General features: G+C 38.5%; 1 protein-coding gene across 1 annotated transcript in view; it reads left to right on the forward strand.

The window, feature by feature from the left end:
• Window positions 1–708: 708 nt before the first annotated feature.
• HELLS (helicase, lymphoid specific) overlaps window positions 709–16,560 on the forward strand; it is a 40,542-nt gene continuing 24,690 nt past the window's right edge. Inside the window, exons 1-6 of the mRNA XM_075534367.1 lie at window positions 709–846; window positions 1,238–1,359; window positions 9,491–9,613; window positions 14,596–14,652; window positions 15,041–15,077; window positions 15,161–15,225. Coding sequence (XP_075390482.1) covers window positions 813–846; window positions 1,238–1,359; window positions 9,491–9,613; window positions 14,596–14,652; window positions 15,041–15,077; window positions 15,161–15,225 — 438 coding nt within the window. The 5' untranslated portion in view covers window positions 709–812. The remainder of the gene's footprint in view (window positions 847–1,237; window positions 1,360–9,490; window positions 9,614–14,595; window positions 14,653–15,040; window positions 15,078–15,160; window positions 15,226–16,560) is intronic.

Here is a 16,560-nt window from a genome sequence, read left to right on the forward strand (position 1 = left end):
TTCCCAAGAACATAATTTTACTCGAGTGGAAAGCCCATGCTTTATCTCGCAAAGCTGCTGGTGGTTTCGAACTGCAGATCACCAGGATCGCAGGCCAGTGCGTAACCACTATGCCACCACGACTCATATGCACATCGTTCATAATAAGGGATAACCGGGCATGCGACTTAATCCCATCCGCTCCCGTGGGTGAATGTACCTTGCAAAGTGTTAAACGGGCTACTAAACCGATGCGTACGTAGTTCAACTGTGGACAGCTTCTAGAAGACTGAATTCTGCCGAAATCAGATTCCCTAAGCTCGAGCTCCAGGTAGATGCGGCTGCCACCTAGCCGAGTCCAACCTCACACAAGCCATTAGGATTAGGACAGCGCAGACTGCCCCTCAGGGTCTCCAAGGCTGTCCTTGGAGCGAAAGATGCCTTGGTGCTGCGGTGGCAGCCAACAGCAAGGTCCGCGGTTCAGGCCCCCAGCTTCTCTGGAGAAACTCTATATCTTTTATGCGTTTGAATCGACTCTTTGACAGCGGTTCTGGTTTGAATGTTTATGGAGAAAAACTGCCGCAACCCTTCCTCAGCGAGAGCGCGGTGCGGGGAGCTCCGGCGGCTACTAAGCGGCACTAAATCTCGCGCCGGAGCTCGCGAGTAGGCGGGGCAAGCGCGAAGCCTCGCGAGAGGACCGCGTTTTCCCGCGAACGAGAAGCGCGCGTTTTTCCTCGGCCAGAAGCTCGGCTCGGGTCGCCCCCGTGAGGAGTTGGCGCGCGCCGTCGCTGGCGCCGAGACGAGGGGTCCGGCTCCCGGCACTGCGTCCAGCCATGCCGGCCGAACAGCCCGCGAGCAGCGGCGGCGGTGAGCGAGGCGAGCCTCCGTCCGGGGGCAGCGTGGACGCTGCCGCGGCGGGGCTGGGGGCTGGGGGGCGGGAGCCCCTGCCGGGCGGGACTGAGGCGCGGGGGCAGAAGTAGAGCAAGATGCACGGCGGGCTCCCGGGGCGCGCACGTCCTAGCGCGGCAGAGCAGGTTTCCCACGAGGCAGCTGCACGTTCCCAAGTTGTTCCCTGCGGTCCGGGCCACCTGTGGGTGGGAGAACGCGGGTGCGGGCGCCCCGGCGCGGGCGTTACTCCCGGTCCAGTGTGTCCGGCCCGGACCAGGAAGCGGTGCGGTGCAGACGGCCAGGTGGTGGTGGGGGTTGGTTCCTCCCCGCACCCCGCAACCGCAAGTCTGGACGCCCTGTGTCCCCTTAGACGCCTTGGCGTGCGACGGGCTTGCGCAGCCCGACGCGGCGGTGATCACCCCGGCCATGCTGCAAGAGGAGGAGCAGCTGGAGGCTGCGGGGCTGGAGCGGGAGCAGAAGATGCTGGAAAAGGTAACTGACACAGCGGGCACGCGAAGGCTTCGCAGAGGTGCCCTTTGAGTTCTCCTGTGTGGTTTAGCTGCCCTCGGAAAGAAACTTGAACACGGCCCTATTTACTTCAGGGTTCGCAGACACTGCGCTGGAAACACCTTTTTTTGTGGGCTTTAAATGACCTTCAGGGAGACCTTTTGACACGCCCGGAACGCATCCCGTTCCCATTTTTGAGAGCAATGCAAAAGACCTCTTTAGCCATTATAATCGCTTCCAAATTGGCCCTGGATGCTTTTCTTTGTCACCCTGATTGCCATTAAAATACCTGCAATATCCATCCCTAAGCCTTCCGCCCTCGTCAGAATGTCCTGCCTCAGCGGGGTGGAAGGCAGCTTCCCGCAAACCGGGGCTGGAACCAGGCCTGCCCGCCTGCCTTCCGGGGAGGGCTGCATTTCATTCTCCGCGAGCCGCTGCTTTTTGCAAAATCTCGTGGCCAGTAAGATTCTAAAGCTAAAAGTGTGTGCTTTTTCAGTGACAAGTTGTAGAGAATATCGGTTTTGTAGTCTACCAGAAAGTTTTTGTTGAGTAAAATAGAGAGGCGGGGTAATGGGAGGGGGTGGGGTGTGGGGGAGGAACCCTGGACCAGCTGGTTGACACGGCGGCTGCAGGGATGCACGCTACCAGCGTGGTGTGGATGGCGCAGGGCTGTGTGCCCAGGGGCAAGGCGGCTGACACACAACATCTCATTAACACAACAGAACCTGTTTTAGCCCTCTGCAGATCGATTTCAGGGTCAGAATATTCTGCAGCAAGAATTAAGCTCTTCACTGAAATGTGGGCGTTCTCATTCTGCAGAACCAGCCCTAGCCACCTACTCCTGGGAAACCTTGTGGGCAAGTTACCTGTGTCATGCATAGGGGGCTTCGGAAAAATTCGTTATCTTTCCATTACATTTTTCCCACGCACATTCCCCCTCACTGGAGTCCATTGGAATAAAGCATAAAAAATGATACCTTGCTCTTGTGTACTGCCTAGTAAGGGATTTACTTGTATTTGCTTAGCCCTCCGAATAAAAAAGGGTATGATTGCCCTGTTTCCCCGAAAATAAGACAGTGTCATATTTAATTTTTGCTCCCAAAGACGCGCTAGGTCTTATTTTCAGGGGATGTCTTATTTGTCCGTGAAGAAGAATACGGACACATTTATTGTTGAACAACAAAAAGAAATTTATTACCTGTATATGGTATGGTAGTAGTTATCACAAACCAGCATAACTAGACAAATTGAATCCTACCGTATCAAGAATTTCTTGTTACTACCATTTCCATGTACAGCAATCTATGGTACATTTACTCATTTATTCAATGACAGTCATGTCATCATCTTCTGGAACATCATAACAATCCAAACCCTTATTTTTGAGGGGATGCCTTATATTTCAGTGAGAAGCAAGACTGTAAGTGGGTCTTACTTTTTGGGAAACAGGGTAGGTACTTGTGTTTACAACCAAAGAAACAGGCAGTTAGGTGGGGTCACACACTAATGTCTGGACTCTGATTCGAAAGCATGCTGTCTCTAGAATTTCTGTTTTTAAACTATGAATCTCTCAGGAAATTACATTAATTTGATAATAAATTAACTCTTAACACAATTACAGAAGTAAAGATAAAGGGAAATGTACTCCAAAGCCAAGTAATGAATAGTTAAAAAAAATTTTTATTAATAGTTTCTTATTTTATATCCATAGTATTTGGTGTAAATGATTTGTTTATTCTTAATACTTAAGCAATTATTGTGAGATAGGCTCTGTTAGAAATGTTTTGCATGTAATCCTTAACAAACTCGTTACCATATGTTTGGTGCTTAAAGTTCTTGTTTAATTGCTAGTATATTTGCTGACGTATTCTATGAAGTAGACTTATTCTCAATTTAAAAAAATTCTCATCTTACAAATGAGGAAACGGAGGCACCAAGAGGTTGCTTGGGGCCCTATAAATAATAAATGCTAGCCTTATAAAGGTTCCAGAATTCACACTTTTGAACTCCCAAGCTTTTCATCCCAATAATACTAGTTTTGTGACTGTTGATTGTGTTGTTACTGTGCGCAGCTGAGCCTCTCCTAAGGAAGAGATTGCCTCCAGGTTTTCTAGCCTGTAACCTTTGCAAGAACAGCTGCCAGGTAATCTCTCCCTACAAGCTACTGGCGGGTTTCAAGTAAGCACCCGAGTGCTTTCACTGCAACCCCACCTTCCCCCAGCTCCTCTGATCGTGTAGTTGACAATAATCAAATACTTCCTTTATATCATTTTAACTTCTTTGGTTTTTTAGGGGTGGGAAATCTGCCCTCAACCACCTTTTAGTCAATATATTCCAAAGTACTTTGTTCATAACACAATAGATTACTTGTTTGATTTTTCCTATCTCACTGAGATAGGAGGTTCTTGAGGGAAGTATTTTGTGTGTGTGTGTGTGTGAGTGTGTGTGTGTGTACACTTAGCAAATAATAGGTAATCGGAAGATGTTAAGTAGCTAACTTTAATTGTTTAACTATATAATGTAGTAAATACAATTTTCTACAAATATATATTTCAAAAGCATAATAAAAATGCATCAACCATGTGTAACAGTGGATTGTGAAATGTAAGTCCTGGGCAAACTGGTCAGAATAGAACAGTGAACTTAGAGGTGGAGCCGTCATCTTCAGGTTTTACGGTCTTCCTGTTGGAGGGAAATGTCATTTGAACAGAAATATTAACAGTGCCAGAGGTATAGTAAGATGCAGTATTAGTTCAAGGAAAGAAACATCCTTTTCATACTTAAAAGCCATCTGCCAAAATTGATAGTGCTATATATATTTGCTGATGAAACAAAAAAAACTATCTTCAATTAAACTTGGAGACATTTTGCAAGTCATAAATTGTGTTTGTGTATTGTGAGGGATAGGGATGGTATCCTACTGTATCATAGAACTTGCTTTAAATACATTTACAGTCCTTCTATTAATGAAAGGTATGCTTTTCAATCCTTCTATAATAAACCAATCTCGTCATCGAGTTGATTACTCACTAGAACTTAGTGATCGCACAGGCTGGTGAGTTTCTTCCATGTGGGTTTTGTTTCTTCTGAGCTAGATGGCTGCTTGTTTACCTTCAAGCCTTTAAGACCCCAGACGCTATATCGTTTGATAGCTGGGGACCATCAGCTTTCTTCTTCACATTTGCTTATGCACCTGCTTTGTCTTCAGTGATTGTGTTGGGAAGGTGAGCATCATAGAATGCCAGTTTAATAGAATCAAGTATTCTTGCATTGAGGGAGTACTTGAATGGGAGACCCAATGTCCATCTGCTACCTTAACACTAAACCTGTACATATATGCACATAGATCTATTTACCCATCCTCATATATAAGTATATTTACGTATATACATGCCTTTTTTTAGACCTCTATATATGCCCTTTTCCTACTAGCTCTTTCCTCTACTAGCTCTTTCCTCTACTAGCTCTTTCCTCTACTAGCTCTTTCCTCCTTTTACTTGAGGAAGAGTTAATTTAAGAGAAGTATTTACCTTGTTTTAGGAGATTTTAAGGTTTGAAGAGCTAGGAGAATGATTTTTACTTTTGTTTGCTAGTTACTTGTTTTTACTTTTTACCCATTTCCTTTGAAAAGAAATCATTGTTAGTGTAAAAGGTTTTGGTTTAGCACTAGTAGTGGGTTTGTAGTGGGGAGGGAGAAAGAGTGGACCAGAGGGGTTTTATGGAGAAGTAAAAGGAATGATTGAGGCTGAAATAAAATGAACTGAAATTTTCTTTGCAGAATTGTAAGAGGTAAGTGTTGTTGTTTGTTCCCAACAAATCTGGGGCCATTGGGAAAGACAGAGTGGGATAGACAGTGGGACTCTGTGCCAGGTACTCAGTTCTTTGGAGATGGAGATGGCAGTGTTTTTTTTAAATAACATAATTATTAAGTAAGAAGAATGGTAACATAGGAAGATTTACTGCAAAATGGTTTTGAAATATCGAAAACTAATAAAGATTAACCAACCATTGGCCTTCTATTTCCCTAGTTATATTGTAAATTAGTTTTTCCTGGTAGCATCTTAACACTTTGAATTATTTACTAAGTTATCCTCAACAGGATTTAAGGTAGCAGCTATATCTGGAACTGCAGAATATTTAGGACTGCTACACAAACACAAAAGCCCTGGTGGCACAGTGATTAAGTGCATGCCTGTGAACCAGAAGGGGAGAAAGAGCCCATCAGCTACTCTGCTGGGGAGAGACGTGGCAGTGTACTTCCTGTGAAGATTTCCATCCTTGGAAACCCTATGGTGCAAGTTCTTTGCCTTAAAGGTTCCTTATGAATCAGCACGACACATGTAAAACCTAAGAATCTATTTAAAAGTCTAATTTTTTATTTCTTATAATCCTCACATCCCTCATGGGCTGTGTTACAATCACAATATGGCAGCAGTAAGAGAAAATCTGAAAGTGGAATTTGAGAACGTTCTAACAGACTGGGGGAGATCAAAATCATATATAATTAGTGTTCATTTATGTATGTATAAATACATATATATAATAGGAGTTGGAACTGGCTCAACAGCAACTGACAATGTATATATAACAGATTTTATATATCAATTTACATAAATTGTACATTAGGTTTATATATGAAAATGAGTGTATACTTCTATAAATTGTAAAATTTAAATTATGTATACTTATAATGAGCATGTGTTGACATTAAATTTAGTCCCACATACTTTGTTCTTCTCATTGCTTTTGCAACAGGAAAGATTTATTTCAAAAGAATAGAGGATATAATATCTAAGGAAACATGCCAATATAGACTGATGTCTAATTTACAGGATCAAGTGTTAAAATACTTAAATTACTTAGTTTATGTCAAGTCTTAGGTGATTTGACAGGCTGGAACAGCAAAACCATGTTATTAGTAAGATGCTAGGGCATTATGTGAATATAAAAATGAATTTGTAATCCTGCTTTCCCATCAGTCTCAAACTCATAGCCAGTTGAAAACTGCCAACTATTGTAGAGGAAGAAGGGCAGTTAAATCGTTTGCTATAATTGAAGAAAACAGAATACTGGTAATTTGCCCCTAAATAGTTGGATAACTTGGATACATTTTTCTGCGCTTATGATTCTTGATTGCTTAGGGCAGCATTGCAGAACACAAGGTCTACCACAGTAACTGACCAATCTGAACTCTGCTCTTACTGTCTTTTAGGCATACTGGATATCATCTAATTCCTTGATTCTTTACTGATTTTCTAATCTTTGTGATACTTGGGACTTTTCAAGATTTATAGTCTATCTACATATCACTACTTACTATGAAAATACATGCTTTTCAGTGTTTTTAGTTTGATGCTGACATCTATGGTATCAAGTGGACAGCCAGTAAAAAATCTGGATTTGAGACTGAAAGTACATGTTTGCTGATTGACTAGGCTGGGTTGGTGTTAAGGAATTAGCATGAAAAAAAATCTGGATTAAACATCTGTTGTAGAAGTTGTTAGGTGCCATCGAGTCAGTTCTGAGTCATAGGGACCCTGTGTGTACAACAGAATGAAACACTGCCCTGCTCCGCGCCATCCTCAAAATTATAGCTCTTTATGTTTGAACCCATTGTTGCAGTCCGTGTGTCAATCCATGTTGTTGAGGGGCTTCCTCTTTCAGTTCCTCTACCAAGCATGATAGACTTTTCCAAGGACTGTTCTCTCCTGATAGCATGTCCGTAATACATGAGACAAATACTCTTCACCAACATGGTAATTCAAATGCATAGATTATCCTTTGGTCTTCCATGTTCATTATCCAATTTTCACAGGCTTAGGAGGCAGATAAAAATACCAGGGCTTGACTCAGGAGCAGTCCTCAACGTGTGATATTCTTGCTTTTCAAGACATCATAGAGGTCTTCTACAGCAGATTTACCCAGTGCAAGTCATCATTTGATCTCTCGACTGCTGCTTCCATGAGCAATGATTGTGACTTGAAACACGAAAAAATCCTTGACAGTTTAGAAGTTAGGCAGGATGAATTGTGCTGCCAATGTTTTTATAAAATATCCTGTCCAAATATACTTGTAGGTAGAGTACAAATGATTTTTAAAATGATTTTTTTGTTAACCTCCCTATTCTGTTTTAAATTGTTGGTGTCAGCTGCTCAGGTGTGTGCACACACACCCAATTGCTTGTGCAGGAAGGGTGTTGCTGGTGGTTGGTATTTAGATATTGACAGCTGTAGTAGACATCCACGAGGAAGACCGTGGTGGTTTTCTTTGTAAAAGATTCACATCTGGGGCAGAGAATGTGCGGATGTGCTTTATACAATTGATGTATGTATATGTATGGATTGTGATAAGAATTGTATGAGCCCCTAATAAAATGTAAAAAAAGAAAAAAAACAAACTCAAGGTAAAAAAAAAAAGATTCACATCTTGGAAACCCTGTGAAGCAGTTTAACTCTGCTGTGAGTCAGAATTGATTCTTGGCTCTGGGAAATTCACGTCTATTGCTTCTTTGAATTCAAGTCATTATTGCTAAATTGACAAATTACTGGCCTGAATCCAAAAGAGAAGGAAGGAATGTTACACAAGCTTACATTGTGGAATGATGGTTTGCTTTTGCTGAAGCTCTGGATTGAACTTGATCTGGTTTAAAATTTCTGTTCTTTTTTTCTTTTGTATTTTATTATTTTTGGTATTCTTGACTCCTACGTATCTTTTTTTGGTGAACCTATAGAGAAAATAACTAGAATAGGTGTTCCTGTGGGGAATGGAAAGGATGCGAGTTTTAATGGGTGGAAGAAAATGTTTTGAAGATGATTGTGGTAATGATTGCACAACACTGCTTGATAAGACGAATTATTGAATGGTATGATGGCTTATGTCCTAATAAAATGATTTGAAAAAAATTATTGATCTGAGCCAGTTTTTGTTGGAAGGTAGCCATGCACCTTTGTATACGTATTATCTGTGACTTTCTCGTATGTTCCAAAGGCAAAGGTGTCATTGAGTAGTTGCAACAGCTTATGTGTGTACAAATACTAAAATATTGACTGTTCCTTTGTTGGAATCGTGTGGACTATTTACTTTTTGTATTTTATCCTGTGCCCTCTAGTATTATTGCTTTATTCTTTTAAACTATTAAGGTATTCTTTGTGAATTGGGAGGATATTCTTCCCCAGCCACTACAAATACTGTATTATAGATCTACAAATACTGTAGAAGCTTAGAAATGATTGGTAAATTCAATTTGTAAAAGTAATATGGAAAACATGTTTTTAATTGGAAAGAAAGCTTTGAGAGCAAAAGAGAACTAAGGGCAAAGCTTAGGAAACACATACCAAGGGCTAAGGAGAAGCAGCTTCTAATACTCTAGAATGTTGAAATATTTTAACAATTTTTTTGACAATAATTTTTAATCACTAAAAATTCTAAAAACAATTTACCTCTAATGTGTTTGCAAATATATTAGAAATTCGAGTACTGTTTTTTAAAGTTTGGAAAGATGGAAATAAGATACAATGGAATTTTTCCGTTGTTCTTTTCTCCCCCAGAGCATTTGATTAGAAACTTAAATCCAACTGTAATGAAGTCTTTATTTTAAAAATTAAAATATTTTTTATGAATTCATAAGAAATATGAGGTCAAATATGCTAGTATTTGAATTATGACAAGTATTTGAAATTTCAGCATTTTGGTACCCAAGCTGCATATTGCATCCAGTGATGTATTGTCAGCTACTTATGCCAATTTTTTATTTAGAAAATAAGCTACCATTAGTAAATGAATTTCATCTTGTAAAAATATTTTTTTCTCACCATATTTACAAGAGCGTATATTAAAGATGAGCATAGTAGGTTGTTGTTGAGCTGCTGAGTACAAGGTCAGTGGCTCGAGCTGACAAGCCACTCCATGAGAGTAAAGTGGGACTGTTACTTCCTGCAGAGATTTATAGTCTTAAACCCACGGGGCAGTTCTGTGTCCTCTAGGGTCACTGAGTTGGAATCAACTAAATAGCAATGAGGGTTCTGGGGGAATTTTTTTTATATGCTCATTTTTGTTAAACATTATATAAAAACATCAATGTATTTCAATAAATTTATGGAATTATCTGTTTGGATAGGCTCGTATGTCTTGGGATAGAGAGACCATGGACATTCGATACCGGAGACTTCAGCATTTACTTGAAAAGAGCAATATCTATTCTAAATTTTTATTGACTAAAATGGAACAGCAACAATTAAAGGTAAGTATGTATAACTGGTGTACTCGATAGTATGAAACTTTTTTTGTACAGCTTTATTGAGATAGAAATTAGATTTTGAGTGTTTCTAAGTATACAAAGATAATATGGATTGATACTGCCTTTTCTAGATTACTTAAAAGAATCATGGCATGTGTTATTTTGTTAGCATATTTTGAAATTAATCTTGAGATTATTTTGAGTTTGCCAGTAGGCCATACTGAAAAGACCTCCATTTAAATTTTTTTCCTGATCATGGGTAATTATTGGATGTTGGAAATTGTCAGTTTATGATTCTCAGTGCTCATTTTGCTTGCTTGATTCAAGTAACTTTGTTGAGTTACAACTGTAAGTTTTGATCTGTACATCCATGTGAAGGGACTGTAATCAATAATAACCATAACCATCACCGTCACAAGACTCCGCCTACTCCTTTTAAATTCTCGCCCTTTAGCCCTCATGTTGGCCTTCTGTGTCCAGAGAGCCATTGCTTTTTAAGTTTAACCATTGTAGTATATGTGTAGTGGTATATTTTCATTTGAAGTTTTAAGTGTTAAAATCTTCATTTTTATTTGTGAATTTATCCATTTCACCTTAACTCATTTAGATTTGTTATTAGGTACATGTACATTTCCTATTCCTTTTAATTATAAATGGTTGCTTTTTTTCCCCCAGTAATCTTTCTTTTGAAGAATCTGATGTCAATATGTATAACCATATCAGCTTATGTACCATATGCATGGTAAATCCTGGTCCTTTCTTTTACTTTTTAAAAAATAATTTTATCGGGGGCTTTTACAACTCTTCACAATCCATACATCCATCCATTATGTCAAGCACATATTTGTTGCTCTCATCATTCTGCAAACATCTGCTTTCTACTTGAGCCCTTGCTATCAGCTGCTCATTATTCCCCTCCCTCCCCGCTCCCCTGCCTCACGAACCCTTGATAATTTATAAATTACTATTTTGTCATGTCTTACGCTGTCCAGCATCACCTTTCACCCACTTTGCTGTTTTCTGTACCCCACAGGGAGGGGGTTATATGTAGATTCTTGTTACTGGTTTCTCCTTTCCAACTTACTCTCCCTCCACCCTTCCGGTATCGCCACTCTCATCACTGGTCCTGAAGGGATCATCTGTTCTGGATTCCCTGTTTCCAATTCCTATCTGTACCAGTGTACATGCTCTGGTCTAGTCAGATTTGTAATAATTTAAAATTTTTATGACGAAGGATGTTCAGCAATTTTCAGTGCTTATCTGTCATCCTTTATCTTTTTAAACGTATCTTTTATTTTGCTTTTGGTGCAAGTGTATACATTAAGTTAGGTTCCTTTTTGACCACTTTCACACAAATTGTTCCGTGACATTAAGCTACATTTTTCACTAGGTGTCATCATTCTCTAATTTTGTTCCGTTTGTTCCGTGTTCAGTACTCATTCAGCTTCTTGTTTTTGCTTTGCGGTAGAAGTTCATCTTTTCTTATACAGTTAGTTTGTAGTAGAGTGCTATCCTTACTAGTAATAGCCTTTACTGTGTGTATCACTCTGCCGTTTCACTGTCAATATTGATAGCTTCTGGCTCTGGGATTGTGTCTCAGAGAGTCCGGTGGTGGTTTCAGATAGTCCAGTGAGTCTGTTCTGAAGAATGTGAGGCTGGTTGTATTTCTTCTGAGATTGATTTGTTTGTTCTTTTGACTGTCCATGTTATAATCAGTATTTACCTGCATCTTAGTTTGAGTGGGTTAGTTCTTCTGACTTGGCTTTTATCATCCACAGTTTACGTGCCTATAAAACTATTGGGGAGACCATGACTTGGGTTAGGCATACCTTAGTCATCGAAGTGATGTCTTTGCTTTTTAAAACCTCAAACGCCTTTTTTGCAGCACTTATGTTCAATACAAACATCATTTGATTTCTTGACTGCGGTTTCCTTAGAAGTTGGTTTTAAAGAGTAGCTGCCTATGTGTTACAAATAGAACTGAGCTTCATAGGATTTTCTTGACTATTATCTTATGGAAATTTACAGTTTCTTCTTTTGAAGTGACATTAAAAACTCACTGCCCTCAATTGGAATCTTAAATAGGGTTTCTGAGGCATGAATGTTCAGCAGCTGATTATAAACATGATCTAGTTTTTCTACATTAATCGGAAGGACTTTTCTCACCTTTGTCAAAAATGAGCGGATTGACAGTGTTTGTGCATGTAGTTCCACACGGTTCTGATTGGTGTAGCTTTCTAATAAATCTTGAAGTCTTTGAGATGTTTCTAAAGTTTGGAGGACTTAGTTCTTTTTCATAGATGTTTTAGCTCTTCTCTGGTCTTTGGGTTCCTATATTAGTTTTAGAATCAGCTTGTCAATTTTTACTAAAAGTAACTAGTGGTCACTTAAGGGGGGAATTAATATCTTCATGCTTTTAATTCTTTTTTTTCCATGCTTTTAATTCTTGATTGTTCATTACTATCATATAGAAATGTAATTTTTTATTTTGATCTAAATGATTGATAAGCTTTCTGTGAAGGGCCAGATAGTAAATATTTTAGGTTTCATGGACCTATTCGGAATGTCATCTTTTAAGATAGTTCTGTTTTATTAATGGATTGACTCCTCAGTTGTGCATGGAATCTTCAGGGGTTGAGGCTGCCGTGAGTTGGAGCCAACTGATGGCATCTAACCACAAAATCATTATGAACTAGTCCTCTGAAATCTAGTTGATAGGGATAATGCTACTCTAGTAGCTTCCTTCTGATCAGTATCGCATGGTATATTTATTTCCATTCTTTTACTTTTAACCTTACAGATTTTTTTGTTGTTGACCACGAGTTTGTGTCAAACTTAGAATGTTTCTCCAATATTAGAGTGATCCTTTAAAAATATATCAGGTCATGATCCTTCTACTCAAAATTCTAGTCAACAAACAATGTTTTTCCAACATTAGAGTGATCCTTTGAAACTATACCAGGTCATGTGAGCCTTCTCAAAAACGTTCTAGTCAATAAACTCGAATGTTTTTCCAATATTAGAGTGATCCTTTGAAAATATATCAGGTCATGTAATCCTTCTACTCAAAAATTTTCTAGTCACTTTTTTGTTTTAGAGCAAAAGGCAAATTCTTCCTATGCGCTACAAGACTGCAGCAGTGTCCTGCCTCCCTTATCCCCTGACCTTCCCAGAAGCATTACAGGTGTGCTCCTTCATTTGAGCCTTGAGCCCAATGTAAATCTCTTCTTTTAGACACTCTTCCTCTAGAACAGCGGTTCTCAACCTTTCTAATGCCGCCACCCTTTCACACAGCTCCTCATGTTGAGGTGACCCTCCAACCATGAAGTTATTTTCGTTGCCACTTCATAACTAATTTTGCTACTGTTATGAATCGTAATGTAAATATCTGATAGGCAGGATGTATTTTCATTGTTACAAATTGAACCTAATTAAAGCATAGTGATCAATTACAAAAACAATATGTAATTATATATTGTGAAATAATTATTTCTAATGACAAATCAATGAAGTTTTATCTTGAAGTATGGTGTAGCATGGGTAACAGTCTTCATGTTGGGTACTCCTATATGGACGTATGGACATATCTGGATGTGGGCCAACCCGCCTGGAGATGGATAGAGAAGTGGTGTCGCGGTTCCTAAAACCATTGGAAATAAGTGTTTTCCGATGGTCTTACGTGACCCCTGTGAAAGAGTTGTTTGACTCCCAAAGGGGTTGTGACCCATAGGTTGAGAACCACAGCTCTAGACTCTAGAGTTCTAGCATTCAGTTTCCCAAACTGATTTGGCCTAGCACCTCCGTTTCAGAAAAAGAGAAATTACTCAGTGCCTGCCTCTCTCTATTCAGAACAAAAAAATCTTTTGTACTATAGTTCACAATGCAGGAAAAAGTGTGTCTGATTTTGTAGCTGCCCTGGATTGTTCCAGTGCCTTCCAGGGCCTGGTAGGGAAATACTGTTTAGATTCCTACATGGCTGTTTTCATCATCTTCAAGTCTTGGCTTAAGCAACCTTTCTTATTGAACTCTGCCTTGACAACCTTAAATAAAATTGCTACCTTTTACCTCCTGTATCGCTTCTGATTCCCTATCCAAAGCATTTTATCACCTAACATACCGTACTTTTTTTGGTCTCTCAATTAGGATGTATGACAACTTGGAAGCTTGTGTACATTGAGAAAATGCAGTACGCACCGAGTGGTCATTACCCAGCCTTCATGTTTATGAACTGGGATTTTGCTAGCCTAGGGACATAGAATAGCTTTTTTTTATTCTAGCCTTTAAAAAAACATCTTATGGTAAAACTTAACCTACAGAAGAATACACAATGAGTAATTGTAATTTAAGGCAAACACTTAACTTTTGCAAATAGTTTCAATTTCTTAATTGTTCTGCGTTTAGAACCTTTAGGCTTGGATTAACTTGGCTCCTGAGCACTTGATTTAGCTCTATAGTGTATATTAGATGTTTCTGCTTTAGTTGTATCTGATGGTAATTTGAATGATTCCTGATCACTTATAAAAGAGTGGGGCGTTATTCTACCTTCTTTTTGTTGGCTTTTTCCTAGCCTTGCCTTCATGTACTGTCAGTACTTAGGCGAAGACATAGTTCTTGAGGCCTCTTTCTGTAGCCCTCTCCTTTTTGGAACTTAACTCTGCTACTGCTAACTTCCCTAAATTTTGGACTCTTTTCTCAACTCTTGGACTCGGGTTCCTCTTGTATTACCCATGCCTGTGACTTGCTCTTATGAAGTCAGCTAGACAATGAGAACACTTCATTTCTCTCTGTGTCCAGTGTCTTTCATGCTTTGTCCAAACATATTTATTTATATTTGATCTGAGTATTAGTTGAATACAGGAGAGTTGTTTTCTGTTACTATGTAAAAGGTTGAAACAAAAGGGTCTACTTAAAAAATTGTTGTAGTTTCTTCATAGTGAATATAATTTATTTGAGATGAGACCAATGTTTTATGTTTTGCATTATAGGAACAGAAAAAGAAAGAGAAATTGGAGAAGAAAAAGGAATCTTTAAAAAATGCAAAGGTATTTTAAATTAAAATTACTGAAATACTGAAGAAATTTCTTTCACTAATACCTTTATCTTTTATTTTTACTTACTTAAAATGAATAATCTTTACTTATGATGCACACTGAACATTACTCAGCATTAATTTAGTTACAAAGATATGCATTGTAATTTAAGTATAAAATTCTCCTATGTGTTTAATTTTATAAATTTCTCTTCCTAAGTGAAAAAAGGAAAAAGTAAAGCCTTTCTATTGTATAGTGAGGAATTAGAGAAAAATGCTACATGAAGGTAAATAATAAAACTTCAAATGGAACATATATGTGTGTCAAGTTAATCAATGCCTTTAAAGATGTTGCAACAAAGGATCTAAGAAAAATGAATGTTCTAAATCTTATTTTGTAGGGTGAAAATTCAGTTGATGCAAGTGAAGAGAACCCAGGTTAATTTCCTTCTTTCGTTTTGATGATTGTTTATATTTGTGGTTTAATTTCTGTCAAAATTAACATTACGTGTTTTTTACAGTCACGAAGAAGAAAAGAGGAAGAGAGGACGAATCGTACAATATTTCAGAAGTCATGTCAAAAGAGGTAAAGCACAGGGCAAGGGCACATAAGATTCAATGTTCATGAAACCCATGGGTTTGTCACTTTCATTTTGTAGTACACGTATGGGTGACAAACATGCCGTTTCAGCCATCTTCACATCGATAATGCAACAATACTAAATACGTTCATGTTTAACCTTCACGAATCCTCAACAGAAGCTCAGTGTTTCCTGCCTATTGTGGGTTTTGAACACTCTTAAAGCTGCAAGAATTGTTATTTGGCCTTTTCAGCATGTTTCAGAGACTTCTATTTTCCCTTGTTTATGTATAAATATCACTCTGAGATTATTTTAAAATCATCCACAAGTACGTAAAGTGAGGGAATTTGAAGTAGATTCAATACATTTTGAAACCATATTACAAAGCCTCAATTAAAAACTCTGGGGATATGTACATAAACAGATCCTTGGTGGCACTACGAGGTAAGCATTGGACTAACTGCTAGATTAGCCGTTCAAATCCACAAACCACTCTGGGTGAAGTTGAGGCTATTTGCTCTTGTACAGATTATTGTCTTGAAACACAAAATAAGGTCACTATTGATTAGATGGCGGTAGATGTTTTAAAAGTTTTTTGATTCATCTTTTCTTAGAGAAAATTTCTCTAAGAAACATAAAATTTCACACATTAAGTCTAGAGGCTAGTATATTGAATTACCCAATGCCCAATTTTAGCAGGTTCAACTTTTTCTGCCCTTATTTTTCTATACCCCAAATTGCTTTAAGATAGCTAGATCCCTGCATCATTTCATTACATTATAAACGTATTCCATGCAGCACTAGCAAATAAGAACTATTTAAAAAAGAAATCACAATATAATTAATGCATTAAAATTTTAAATAGAATTTACCAATATTCTCATATATTGACGCACTTTTTTTTTTCATAATTGCTTTGTAAAAATCAGACCCAGCCGCTCTGTAGGCCTCATTTGGCTAGTGTGTCTCTTGGGTCTCTCTTAAATCTGTATGAAAATCTTCGATCCTTTTATTGTTGCTGTAAGTTATTTCTTAAAGAAGACATGTTTATATTTTATTTTGTTTCTCAAATCTCAGTGAATTCTCTGATACCGTCTCTCTGTAAACTGATAGATCTATAAGTTTGATTTAATTGAGGCTAAATTTTTAACAAGAATACTCCATAGAGGGTTTTGGGTTTATATGGTATGTTTTAGTCTTAAATTATCATTCAAAAAGATTCTATTTACCCAACTAAAGAAATTGGCCATCAGTCCCCTATATGAAATCCTAACAGCCCAAGAATATGAGTCTTTGTTGAGAGAGAGACACATGTACATGATTTTCAACCACTTGCTGGC

Source organism: Tenrec ecaudatus, chromosome 16, assembly GCF_050624435.1.
Source record: "Tenrec ecaudatus isolate mTenEca1 chromosome 16, mTenEca1.hap1, whole genome shotgun sequence".
Classification (NCBI taxonomy): domain Eukaryota; kingdom Metazoa; phylum Chordata; class Mammalia; order Afrosoricida; family Tenrecidae; genus Tenrec; species Tenrec ecaudatus.